This window comes from Salvelinus alpinus, chromosome 4, assembly GCF_045679555.1.
Source record: "Salvelinus alpinus chromosome 4, SLU_Salpinus.1, whole genome shotgun sequence".
NCBI classification, from domain to species: domain Eukaryota; kingdom Metazoa; phylum Chordata; class Actinopteri; order Salmoniformes; family Salmonidae; genus Salvelinus; species Salvelinus alpinus.
This window is the reverse complement of record NC_092089.1, coordinates 35,163,649-35,175,863: the sequence shown is the minus strand read 5'-3', so window position 1 is coordinate 35,175,863 and position 12,215 is coordinate 35,163,649. Positions and strand designations below refer to the sequence as shown.

Sequence of the window (12,215 nt, the reverse complement as noted above, 5' to 3'; positions counted from 1 at the left end):
CAATCCGTACAATGGCTACTGCTATAGGTTTCAGGAGTTTCAGGCTGCTTACCACTCTCTCCCAAAATACATCATCCAGGAGGATCCTCGATGGGGCTGTCCATATCGGCAGACTGTGATATGGCCATTTCTTGGAGAGACTCCTTCCCCTCCAGAAGACTGTCAAACATGATGACAACACCACACCAACGGGTGTTGCTGGACAACATCAATGTGGTGCTCTTATTCTTCTCACTTTGCTTGGTGAGGTAGATTGCTGCTGTAACTTGATGACCCTTCACATACCTAACCATTTCCCTGGCTCTCTTGTAGAGTGTATCCATTGTTTTCAGTACCACGATGTCCTTGAGGAGCAGATTCAATGCATGAGCAGCACAGCCAATGGGTGTGATGTGAGGGTAGGACTCCTCAACTTTAGACAAAGCGGCCTCCATGTTTGCAGCATTGTCTGTTACCAGTGCAAATACCTTCTGTGATCCAAGGTCAATGATGACTGCCTTCAGCTCATCTGCAATGTAGAGACCAGTGTGTCTGTTGTCGCTTGTGTCTGTGCTCTTGTAGAATACTGGTTGAGGGGAGATGATATAGCTAACTATTCCTTGCCACGAACATTCAACCACCCATCAGAGATGATTGCTACACAGTCTGCTTTCTCTATGATTTGCTTGACCTTCACCTGAACTCTGGTTGGAGGGGTGTATGCTGGGTGAAGAACATTCAGAAATCTCTTCCAATACACATTGCCTGTGAGCATCAGAGGTGAACCAGTTGCATACAGAGCTCGAGCAAGACATTAATCAGCATTTATCTGACTACGTACCTCCATTGAGTACAAAAAAAACTTCTGATTCCAGGAGGACCATGAGCTGTTGCTATTGATAAGGTGTCTGATTTATCATTTTCACCTCGACTAGAAGTAGAGGGACTTTTGTCAGAGTTTGCTTGTTGTGATCGCTGAGGGAACTTTATGCACTTGGCCAGATGATTCTGCATCTTTGATGCATTATTCACATATGATTTGTCACAGTATTTGCAAATGTACACAGCTTTTCCTTCTACATTAGCTGCAGTGAAATGTCTCCACACATCAGATAGTGCCCGTGGCATTTTCTTGTAAAGATGAGAAAAAATGAATTAAAAAAATACAATTCCATGTACAGATAAATAGTTAAGCAGTTAGATTAAACAACCCACATGGTAGCAAAAACTAACTAGCAGAAATTGTTAACAAGTTAGAAATTATATGAACACACTTTGCTGTAGGCTACTATTTACTAGTTATTAACAAAAAATCATGTATGTCATATAAAATATATTCACCCCACCCAGTATTGTAATCAAAACTTACCAGAAAGCATGTAGTCCTTGGCTCAGACAGTGTAGTAGTGTGGGCTCAATAGCATCTCATTAGTGTGCAAGATCTTGAGGATCAGCTGTACATGTGATGGAAGAGTGCACTGCACATGTGATGGAAGAATACACTGTGCATGCAGAGGGTTGTCATTCCATTGAATTGGGGATAGTTGAATCAAAATATGCCACAAGACCTATAATTGCCTTATGTGTATCCCACAAAAAAAGGTTCACAGTTATAAGCTTACCTTTTTGACGAATTTAAGCAAAATTCCCCAAATTCCTGGGCTTAACTTCCCATGGAAAATTTCCGGAAAACTTCTGGAAAGTTTCCGACCCTTTGCAACCCTAATAATGATGTTTACATATCTTGCACTACTCATCCCAGATGTACAGTTGAAGTCGGAAGTTTACATACACCTTAGCCAAATACATTTAAACTCAGCTTTTCACAAATACTGACATTTTATCCTAGTAAAAATGTCCTGTCTTAGGTCAGTTTACCACTTCACCACTTTATTTTAAGAATGTTAAATGTCAGAATAATAGTAGAGAGAATGATTTATTTCAGCTTTTATTTCTTTCATCACATTCAAAGGGGGTCAGAATTTTACATACACTCAATTAGTATTTGGTAGCATTGCCTTTAAATTGTTTAACTTGGGTCAAACATTTCAGGTAGCCTTCCACAAGGTTCCCACAATAAGTTGAGTGAAAGTTGGCCCATTCCCCCTGACAGACCTGGTGTAATGGCGTCAGGTTTGTAGGCCTCCTTGCTCGCACACGCTTTTTCAGTTCTGCCCACAAACTTTCTATGGGATTTAGGTCAGGGCTTTGTTTTCCTTAAGCCATTTTGCCACAACTTTGGAAGTATGCTTGGGGTCATTGTCCATTTAGAAGACCCATTTGCGACCAAGCTTTAACTTCCTGACTGATGCCTTGAGATGTTGCTTCAATATGTCCACAATTTTCCTCCCTCATGATGCCATCTATTTTGTGAAGTGCACCAGTCCCTCCTGCAGCAAAGCACCCCCACAACATGATGCTGCCACCCCCGTGCTTCACGGTTGGGATGGTGTTCTTCGGCTTGCAAGCTTCCCTCTTTTTCCTCCAAACATAACAATGGTCATTATGGCCAAACAGTTCTATTTTTGTTTCATCAGACCAGAGGACATTTTTCCAAAAAGTACAATCTTTGTCCCCATGTGCAGTTGCAAACCGTAGTCTGGCTTTTTTATGGCGGTTTTGGAGCAGATGCTTCCTCCTTGCTGAGCGGCCTTTCAGGTTATGATGATATAGGACTCATTTTACTGTGGATATAGATATTTTTGTACCTGTTTCCTCCAGCATCTTCACAAGTTCCTTTGCTGTTGTTCTGGGATTGATTTGCACTTTTCGCACCAAAGTACGTTCATCTCTAGGAGACAGAATGCGTCTCCTTCCTGAGCGGTATGACGGCTGCGTGGTCCCATGGTGTTTATACTTGCATACTATTGTTTGAACAAATGAACGTGGTACCTTCAGGTGTTTGGAAATTGCTCCCAAGGATGAACCAGACATGTGGAGGCCTACAATTTTTTTCTGAGGTCTTTGCTGATTTATTTAGATTTTTCCATGATGTCAAGCAAAGAGGCACTGAGTTTGAAGGTAGGCCTTGAAATACATCCACAGGTACACCTCAAATGATGTCAATTAGCCTATCAAAAGCTTCTAAAGCCATGACATAATTTTCTGACATTTTCCAAGCTCTTTAAAAGGCACAGTCAACTTAGTGTATGTGAACTTCTGATCCACTGGAATTGTGATACAGTGAATTATAAGTGAAATAATCTGTAAACAATTGTTGGAAAAATTACTTGTCATGCACAAAGTAGATGTCCTAACCTACTTGCCAAAACTAGTTTGTTGACAAGAAAATTGTGGAGCGTTTGAAAAATGAGTTTTAATGACTCCAGCCTAAGTGTATGTAAACTTCCGACTTCAACTGTATATGCTGTATTTTATACCATCTATTGCATCTAGTGTTTTCCGGTTGGTCATTGCCCAGCCATATATTTTTATGTACATATTCTTATTCCACCCCTTTAGTTAGATTTGTGTGTATTAGGAAGTTGTGGAATTGTTAGATTACTTGTTAGATATTGCTACACTGTTGGAACTAGAAGCACAAGAATTTTGCGACACTCACAATATCTGCTAACCATGTGTGTGACCAATAAAATTGTATTTGATTTATATAAGGTCCCACAGTTGACAGTGCATGTCAGAGCAAAAACCAAGCCCTGATGTTGAAGGAATTGTCCATAGAGTTCGGACAGGATTAGGTCAAGGCACAGATCTGGGAAAGGGTACCAAAAAATGTCTGTAGCAACCCTAAGTGCACAGCCAAGACAAGAGTGGTTTCGCGACAAGTCTCTGAATGTCCTTGAGTGGCCCGGCAGGAGCCCGGACTTGAACCTGACCAAACATCTCTGGAGACCTAAAAATAGCTGTGCAACAATGCGCTCCAAACAACCGGACACAGCTTGAGAGGATCTGCAGAGAAGAATGGGAGAAACTCCCAAAATACATATGCCAAACTTGTAGCATCATACCCAAGAAGACTCGAGGCTGTAATCACTGCCAAAGATGCTTCAACAAAGTACTGAGTAAAGGGTCTTAATACTTATGTAAATGTGATTTCATTTTTTTTTTTTTTTAATTTCAAACATTTCTAAAAACCTTGTTTTGCTTTGTCGTTATGGGGTATTGTGTTTAAATTAAGGAAAAACTATTTCAGCCATTTTATAATAAGGCTGTAAAGTAAATGTGGAAAAAGTGAGTCCGAATACTTTCCTGAATGCACTGTATATGCACACAGAGAAAGAATACTACATGCTTGTCAACCATGTTCAAATGTTTGGTAATGTAATAAAAATCACAACCAGTGCAGAGTTCCCGAGTGGCGCACTGCATCTCAGTGCTAGAGATAAGTCACTACAGATCCTGGTTCGATCCCAGGCTGTATCACAACCGGCCGTGAGCGGGAGTCCCATAGGGCGGCGCACAATTGGCCAGCATCGTTCGGGTTAGGAGAGAGTTTGGCCATCAATGTAAAATACGATTTTTTTTACTGACTTGCCCAGTTAAAAGATCAAAGAAAACAAAAAAGCAATGGCTTCTGGACTGAAACAAATCATGTGGTGTCTACGTAATTAACTTTAATAAAATGGCATGTTTATAACAATAGTAGTGGAGTTACCTTTACATTAATTCTCCTCTTGTTCCAAATCAAGGAATACACTACAAACACAAAGCAAAAAAACCTGACGATCTTTCTGAATTTATTATCACCTACTGATCATCAGGACAATCAGTCATGAAACCATCTGAGCAAATAAAAAAATGAAATAAACAACTGTTTATAACCTCTTAGACATAAGGTCCCTTGTAAGGGGACCTGTGTGGTTCTGGTACCAGTCCCGACCCTGCGTGACATATGATGTGAAATCTTACACCATTTGAAGCTGGGATGTCCCTTCTACCATTTCAAATCGCTCTTCCGACTGTCCAACTCCTGGCTGAACCCTATATCACAACTACTGACAAAGCACATGCTTTGCCATCCTTACATCATAGCGCAGCAGGACAGTGGTTTCATTACAGTAGCACATTCAGAGATAGATTTATAGCCAATAATCTAAAACAATTAATAGATTTTAAACAAAAAAGATTAACATGAGATGGAGTTCCTAACGAGTTCATGAAGCCAAACTAGAGCTCTGAAACTTCCACAGCGATGGGGGCAAACATTTTGATCAAGAGAAACCTGTAGAAAATATGCACTTTCTCTAACACTAAACATACAAATATGTAATTTACAGTTATGAGGTGAAATCTTAGTGTCATTTTGTAATTTATTTATGCTAGATTTAGAAAGCACACAAGTCATTTCAAGCATTATTCATACAATTTTGTTGAAAAGAAAATACATAACATCTCATATTTGTACTGTGTACTTGAGCTAGTGTTCTCAAAACTGACCACCTCAGCAATTTAACTATTTTTTCACTATTAGTGAGATTACCTTTTTTTGAGTATGCAACATTACTAGTTATCATTTATGGCCCTCGTGATAATTACTTTTGGGGATTATGTAGATTACATTGAACTGGTTAAACAAACAACCATAAAACAAAAGAGCAATAAAAGTAACAACCTAATGTACACTGAGCTCCAAAAGTATTGGGACAGTGAATTTTTGTTTTGTTCTTTTGGCTCTGTACCTACAGCACTTAGTTTTTGAAATGATACAATGATTATTAGGTTAAAGTGCAGACTGTCAGCTTTAATTAGTATTTTTATCCATATGAACCGTTTAGAAATTACACCACTTTTTGAACATGGGGGGGGACGGGACTATTTTAGGGGACAAAAAATATTGGTACAAATTCCTTTTTGTGTAGTAGTCAAGTGTAGATTATTACTCTACAAACTTTTTGGATGCTACCATGATAACGGATAGTCCTGAATGAATCGTGGATAATGAGTGAGATATCATACCCCAAGACATTGCTAAAATATTGTGGCGTACCCATAAACAGGGTAGAAAAGTTGTCACATCCATCACTGACTAAAGAGATCAGACTCCCCTCCATTTAATTCATAAGAGTAACGGAGTTTCATAAAAGGTGTTATGTTAATATACATCATTATCATTTAGGTTTATGACGTCTAAGCAGGTGTTTGGAGAGGTTGGACTTGCGAGCAAAGCTGATAAAGCAGTGGGGGCAGGAATAACGTTTCCCCTTGTGTATTTTCATGTGGCCGTTCACATGACTCTGTTCATAAAAGCTCTTCCCACACTCTTGGCAGGAGTATGGCTTTACGTCACGGTGAGTGTGGGTCCTCATGTGCAGGGTCAGAGAAGCAGAGCAGATAAAGCGTTTGTGGCATTCAGAACATTCAAACGGCCTCTCCCCAGTGTGGAGGCGCTTGTGTTTGGTCAGATCTCCAGACTGAGTGAAGCTTTTACCGCACTCGGTACAGGTGTATGGTTTCTCACCTGTGTGAGTGCGCTGGTGGTTCTTCAGGTGGTCGAGTCGGGTAAACTGCTTGTCACACACTGTGCAGTGGTAAGGCCTCTCACCGGTGTGTGAGCGCAGGTGTATGTTCAGCACCCCAATCCTTATGAACTTCTGCCCACAAACCCCACAATGGTAGTTTTTCTGGTTGTTGTGGATCTTCAGATGCGTCTTCAGATAACCTTTGTCAGCAAAGTCTTTACCACACACAGTACATTTGAAAGGTCTCTCCCCTGAGTGTGTGCGCAGGTGAAGCTTCAGACTCTCCCTGTATGCAAACTGCCTGTCGCATTGGGAGCAGGAGTACTTCCTCTCACCAGAGTGAACAGTCATGTGCTTCCTGAGGAGCGACTTCTGTTTGAAAGCTTTCCCGCAGTCCTGACATTTGAATGGCTTGACCCCATTGTGTATTAACAAGTGATAACGGTAAGCGCTGGTATCTGAGAAGCGCTTGCCGCACTCCTTGCAGACATAAGGCTTTTCTCCAGTGTGGATGCGCATGTGAGTGTTCAGGCTTGTAGGAGTAGTGAGGATCTTGCCACAATCTAAGCATTGGAAGCCGACTTCCTTAATGACCATCTGTTTAGCGTCCTTAGGTTTATTGCCCTCTGGTTCATGACACCGGTGAGGCCCCAGGCCCCAGCAATTCTCAAAGCTCTTCTCACAGTCTGCGCAACTGATGTGTCCATTGGTGAGAACAACGGCCATTTTGTGCAAACTCTTGCAGTGCTTCAGCAGGCTGCCCAGGTACTTGAATCTGCGGGAACACTGTGGGCAGGTGTGGAATTTCTCCTGAACCCTGTGGGGACGGCCAGTTCTCCGGGGAGTGGCAGGTTTCTGGGGACGGGCAGAGGGGTGGGCCTGGCGGGTGTGGATGTCTAGCTGTCGTGGTGTATGGAACATGCAGCTACAGTGGGCACAGCTGTGTGTGGGGCCGTACACTCTTTTACTCTTTGAGACTTGGCTTTTCAACATGGCCAGGTACTGCTTCTGGTGTTTGGTCTTGATGTGGTTCTCCAGGAAGTAACAGTCAGTAAAGGAGATGGTGCAGTGTGGACAAGGAAAGAACTGAGGAGAACCTGAGAGTGAGGGATAGAGGGAGAAGAGATGGGTACGATAAGAGGGGAGAAAAAAATGACAAATGTAATTTCCCTCATTCAATAGTCCTTGCCGATATTAATATGAATGTTCCAATAACCATCACCCATTTAAACTGCACTGTTGGGAGTAGACTGGAGTATGTTAAACAGTATGTCCTGCCTCCATGGTTGTCTTCATCCCTCCTGACATCCGCCTCCTCCTTCACCAAACACACTTTAATATCTCTCAGAAGTGTCTTAACCACCACCTTATGGATTAGAAAGATACAGAAACTACAAGTATGCATTAACAATCTTGCCACAATACTACACATCAGAAAACACTAATCCTACTTACCTCAGCCAACCTGGTTAGCACTACCACAGGATCCTTGTGGAGTGGACTAGAATCTGAATGATGATTTGAACTGGTGCTCTTCGAGAGGGCTTGGGTACAATCTGATTCATCTCTGCCGGTGGAGTCATCACCTGACTGTGGGTCATGTTCTGTTTGTGTTATACCCAGGTTTCCATGGCGTTTAGTCCCCATGGTTTTTTTGTGCAGTAGTTTAGTTTTTGAACGTTGTTTGATCTTCATCTTGTTGACTAAAGTGCCTCTAATATCCTCCTTACTGGCATTCTGAGTAAAAAGAGAAGCAGTTTCCGGCTGATGCTCTTTAACCAAGACAAGCTAGACTAGGTCAGGAACCGTAAGGGAAACTCTTCTCATGGCACTTCGACATTTTTGTAGCAGGTTAGGAGACTGTGGTTAAGGTTAGGAAAATGCTCTCCTTACCCGCTATGAAAATCACTTTGTATCAAAGTGCCATGAAAAGAGTATCCGGGACCAAAACAGCCTATACACACACACAAACACTGCAGACTTAGGCTGCTAAGCAATGATGATTACACACAATTCTGCATTATTAGCCAAAATTTGAATCACTCAACTAACAAGACTAGTCGTCTTAAATTGGCACAGGCATTTATTTTATTAAATCACTCTACATAATAGGCCATTATTAGAGACAGTATTCTATTTGAGCAAGGCATCTACACTGAACAAAAATATAAAACGCAAAAGTGTTGGTCCTATGTTTCATGAGCTAAAACAGACCACAAATTTTGCATATGTACAAAAAGCTTATTTCTCAAATTGCACAAATTTGTTTACATCCCTGTTAGTGAGCATTCCTCCTTTGCCAAGATAATCCATCCACCTGACAGGTGTGGCACATCAAGAAGCTGATTAAACAGCATGATTACATTTACATTTTAGTCATTTAGCAGACACCTATCCAGAGCGAATTAGTCATGAGTGCATACATTTCATAGTTTTTTTTCTCCGTACTGGTCCCCCGTGGGAATTGAGCCCACAACCCTGGTGTTGAAAGCACCCTGCTCAACCAACTGAGCCACATGGGACCATACACATGATCATTACACAGGTGTACCTTGTGCAGGGGACAATAAAATGCCACTAAAAGGTGCAGTTGTGTCATACGTGGCATTGTTTTGTGTCAAGTTGAGGGAGAGTGATATTGGTTTCAACTGTACCGGGCGTGTGGGCGAGCGGTTTGCCGATGTCAACGTGCCCCATGGTGGCGGTGGGGTTATGGCATGGGCAGGCATAAGCTACAGACAATGAACACAACTGCATTTTATCCTTGGCAACTTGAATGCACAGAGATACCGTGACAATATCCTGAGGCATGTTGTCGTGCCATTCATCCGCCACATTCACCTCATGTTTCTGCACGGCCCCATGACGTAAGGATCTGTACACAATTCCTAGAAGCTGAAAATGTCCCAGTTCTTCCATGGCCTGCATACTCACCAGACATGTCAACCATTGAGCCTGTTTGGGACGATCTGGATCCTTGTGTACGACAGCGTGTTCCAGTTCCCCCCCAATATCCAGCAACTTCACACAGCCATTGAAGACGAGTGGGACAACATTCCACAATCAACAGCCTGATCAACTCTATACGAAGGTGGTGTGTCGCACTGCATGAGGCAAATGGTGGTAACACCAAATAGACTGGTTTTCTGATCAATTTTTTTTTTGTATGTTAGGGCGGTGTATGTGACCAACAGACAAATATCTGTATTCCCAGTCATGTGAAATTCATAGATTAGGGCCCAATGAATCTATTTCAATTGACCGATTTCCTTAACTCAGTAAAATCTTAGAAATGGTTGCATGTTCAGTGTCTTTTCTTAATGCACACAGCATTGCATAGATAATTGTTTGATTCCAGCGTTCACTTCCAGCATTTTAATCAATTTCCTGAACTAAAGTGTTATCACTTACACACTAAGGTTTCTTTTGCCTTAGAATGCCTATTAAAATTTTAACAAATTCATTGACTGAATTTTTTTGAAAATACATTTTCTGCAGTTATTACTTTCTCCACTAGAGGGCGATCACCCGATATCTAGAGATATGGACTAGCAGTTTCTTTCTGGCGATATAAACGCCAGTAAGTCATTACTGAATAATTTAAACTCAACAAATCAAAACATTAAGTGGTTAACATGAATTGTTTAACGTTACCTAGTTTAAACAACTAATTTAGACCTGACGTTTATTTGCTGACATGTGTGCCGTTGCCCGGTTATTAGAAAGGGACAAGCAGCTATTTCAAACGGCGTTTAATTGAAGTTACGGTTAAAGGTGTCTAGAATCTAGTTAGAAGATGTGGTCTTTTTTGTTGAAAACGGCGTGAGCCAGCTACAAAAACATATCACGTGGCGTGGTTTTGGTGAAACTTGCATAAACCAAATTACGCAGCTTCCTACTTTGCTTATTTAGCTACAATTGACAATGGTCACCCACCTAACGTTTAACTTTGTTATAAAGACATCAACGATGTGAGTAAACATTTTTTTACACACAAAACATTCACAGGGAAAATAACTTCACTTACCTTCTTCGATTCAAACCAAACACAGTGACCGGAAGAACTCTGTTTGCACTTCCTTGGCATGGGTGTAAACTGACCAATCAGGTAATCATGTAGAAAGATTTAGTCTGCTGATTGATGAGGATTTTAAAAGGGACACTCGCAGAAAAGTGTGGGTACCTACTGACCTGAAAACAATGAGCCAATATAATCAAAATCTGACCCTTAACCTAATTGTAACCAATTCAGAAATTAAATAGCCTATCGGTTTGCATTGCAGACCAGGAGTGCATTATAGGGTGCGTTCGTATTGCACTCTGGAGGGCGTATGTAAATTCAGAATATTTGTATATTTTTTTGTTAATTTTATTCATTATTTAACTGTCATATTGCCCTTTAGTAAATTCAGAGCGTTTCACTGTCGGAGCGTTTAGAGCGCACACTGGACGCTCTGGCTGAGGAGTAGGGTTGATCCGAGCCTTCTGACCTCACAACGGCAGTCAAGCACCCAAATTAACTGGCTAACGTTAGCTAGTTACTTCCAAACAAATAAGAGAACACCTCACTCTGGCCATTTTACTTGCCCTAGCAGAGCTGGTTATGCGGTTTTCATGTTATCCAGAGCGTTGGTGACTGTAACTGTGCTGCTGGCAACAACTGAAGTAAGTTTTTTTAATCCGTTTGCTGACACCGGCCCTATTCAACGGGTGTTGAGCGTTCGTAAATTCATCAGTTATTCTGCGCTCTGAAATGGAGATAACCAGGGCGAATTTTCGAACGCCTATAGTCTTCCCCCACCGATGACGTAACAGGATAAAATGGTCTTCAACCAAGGAATTGGACGCGATTTCAATGATATGTGTTGAACTGACATGAATTGAATATAATTAGTCTTCCTCAACCGACGTCTCTCTTATTCCACTTCAAAGAAAACATGCACAAGAAAACCATGTGTGTCATCTTTCCTGGACTTTTAATATTGTCGCCTACTCATCACCAGGACAAAGAGTCTGGCAGGCAACCATCTTCTGTACATCACTGTTTCCTAATTTAAAAAAACGAGTAAATAAAAAATGTAAAAATAAAATAAAAAAGGGTTAAAAAACACGTAAACAAACAAATACAAGAAAAATGTAACCAGTATAAAAATGCTTGTGACCAGACTCGAGGGTAGCTGAAGATAGTGTTACAATTTTCCTTAATTAGGAGCAATGCTACTAAACAAGAAAGCTGTTATTTTTGTTATATATTTGATTAAATACATGTAAATGAGAAATCTATCTGAATGACCAATCATTTTGTAGTCTAATGGTTGTTTTGTGTAGTGTATCCAGTAGCACCATTCAGATTGTTCCAAGATAATGGGGGGATTCATCTTGGAGTGATTCATGAGAAACCGAAGAAAATGTCCTTCTTAAGAGTGCAAAAAACATCTAACAAAAAATTAACACACCCTCCTTGAAAGTAAAACACCATTTTCATTAATGTTATCTTTCACCAGGAAGATGCAGCTTTTCACATATTTTGTCCCTTTCCTTTGTCTCCATTATAACCTGACATAATTTCCATACAATATTTTGTTCCACATAATGTAATTGTTTTCTTGTTCCATTTGTCACAAGACAAATCCTCCAAAATAATGAAGTTCTAATCATAGCTCTCACTGGCTGATAAAATCATCCAATCGAGAGAGCCCAAAAAAATACAAAGCCATATAAGTTAACATACAGTTCATATCAAATAACTGAAATAAAAAACGATGTATTGTTTAGTGTGTTATGTTATCCACTCATAAAATGGCTACAGGGATAAAG

The 12,215-nt window shown here is 40.8% G+C and overlaps 1 protein-coding gene across 3 annotated transcripts; it reads right to left on the bottom strand.

The window, feature by feature from the left end:
• Positions 1–4,533: 4,533 nt before the first annotated feature.
• Positions 4,534–12,148, bottom strand: LOC139573404 (gastrula zinc finger protein XlCGF57.1-like). 3 transcript variants are annotated; one of them, XM_071396805.1, is made up of 4 exons: positions 10,426–12,148; positions 7,854–8,135; positions 7,677–7,764; positions 4,534–7,495 (listed from the first exon to the last, which is right to left on the bottom strand). In XM_071396805.1, exons 1-4 carry the CDS (start codon positions 10,483–10,485, stop codon positions 6,048–6,050), a joined length of 1,878 nt encoding a protein of 625 aa, XP_071252906.1. In that variant the 5' UTR covers positions 10,486–12,148; the 3' UTR covers positions 4,534–6,047. The 3 variants fall into 3 exon arrangements, with proteins under 3 accessions (XP_071252906.1, XP_071252907.1, XP_071252908.1); XM_071396806.1 differs by lacking the exon at positions 10,426–12,148 and having other exon boundaries at positions 7,621–7,789; positions 7,854–7,987; XM_071396807.1 differs by lacking the exon at positions 10,426–12,148 and having other exon boundaries at positions 7,621–7,764; positions 7,854–7,914.
• Positions 12,149–12,215: the final 67 nt, after the last annotated feature.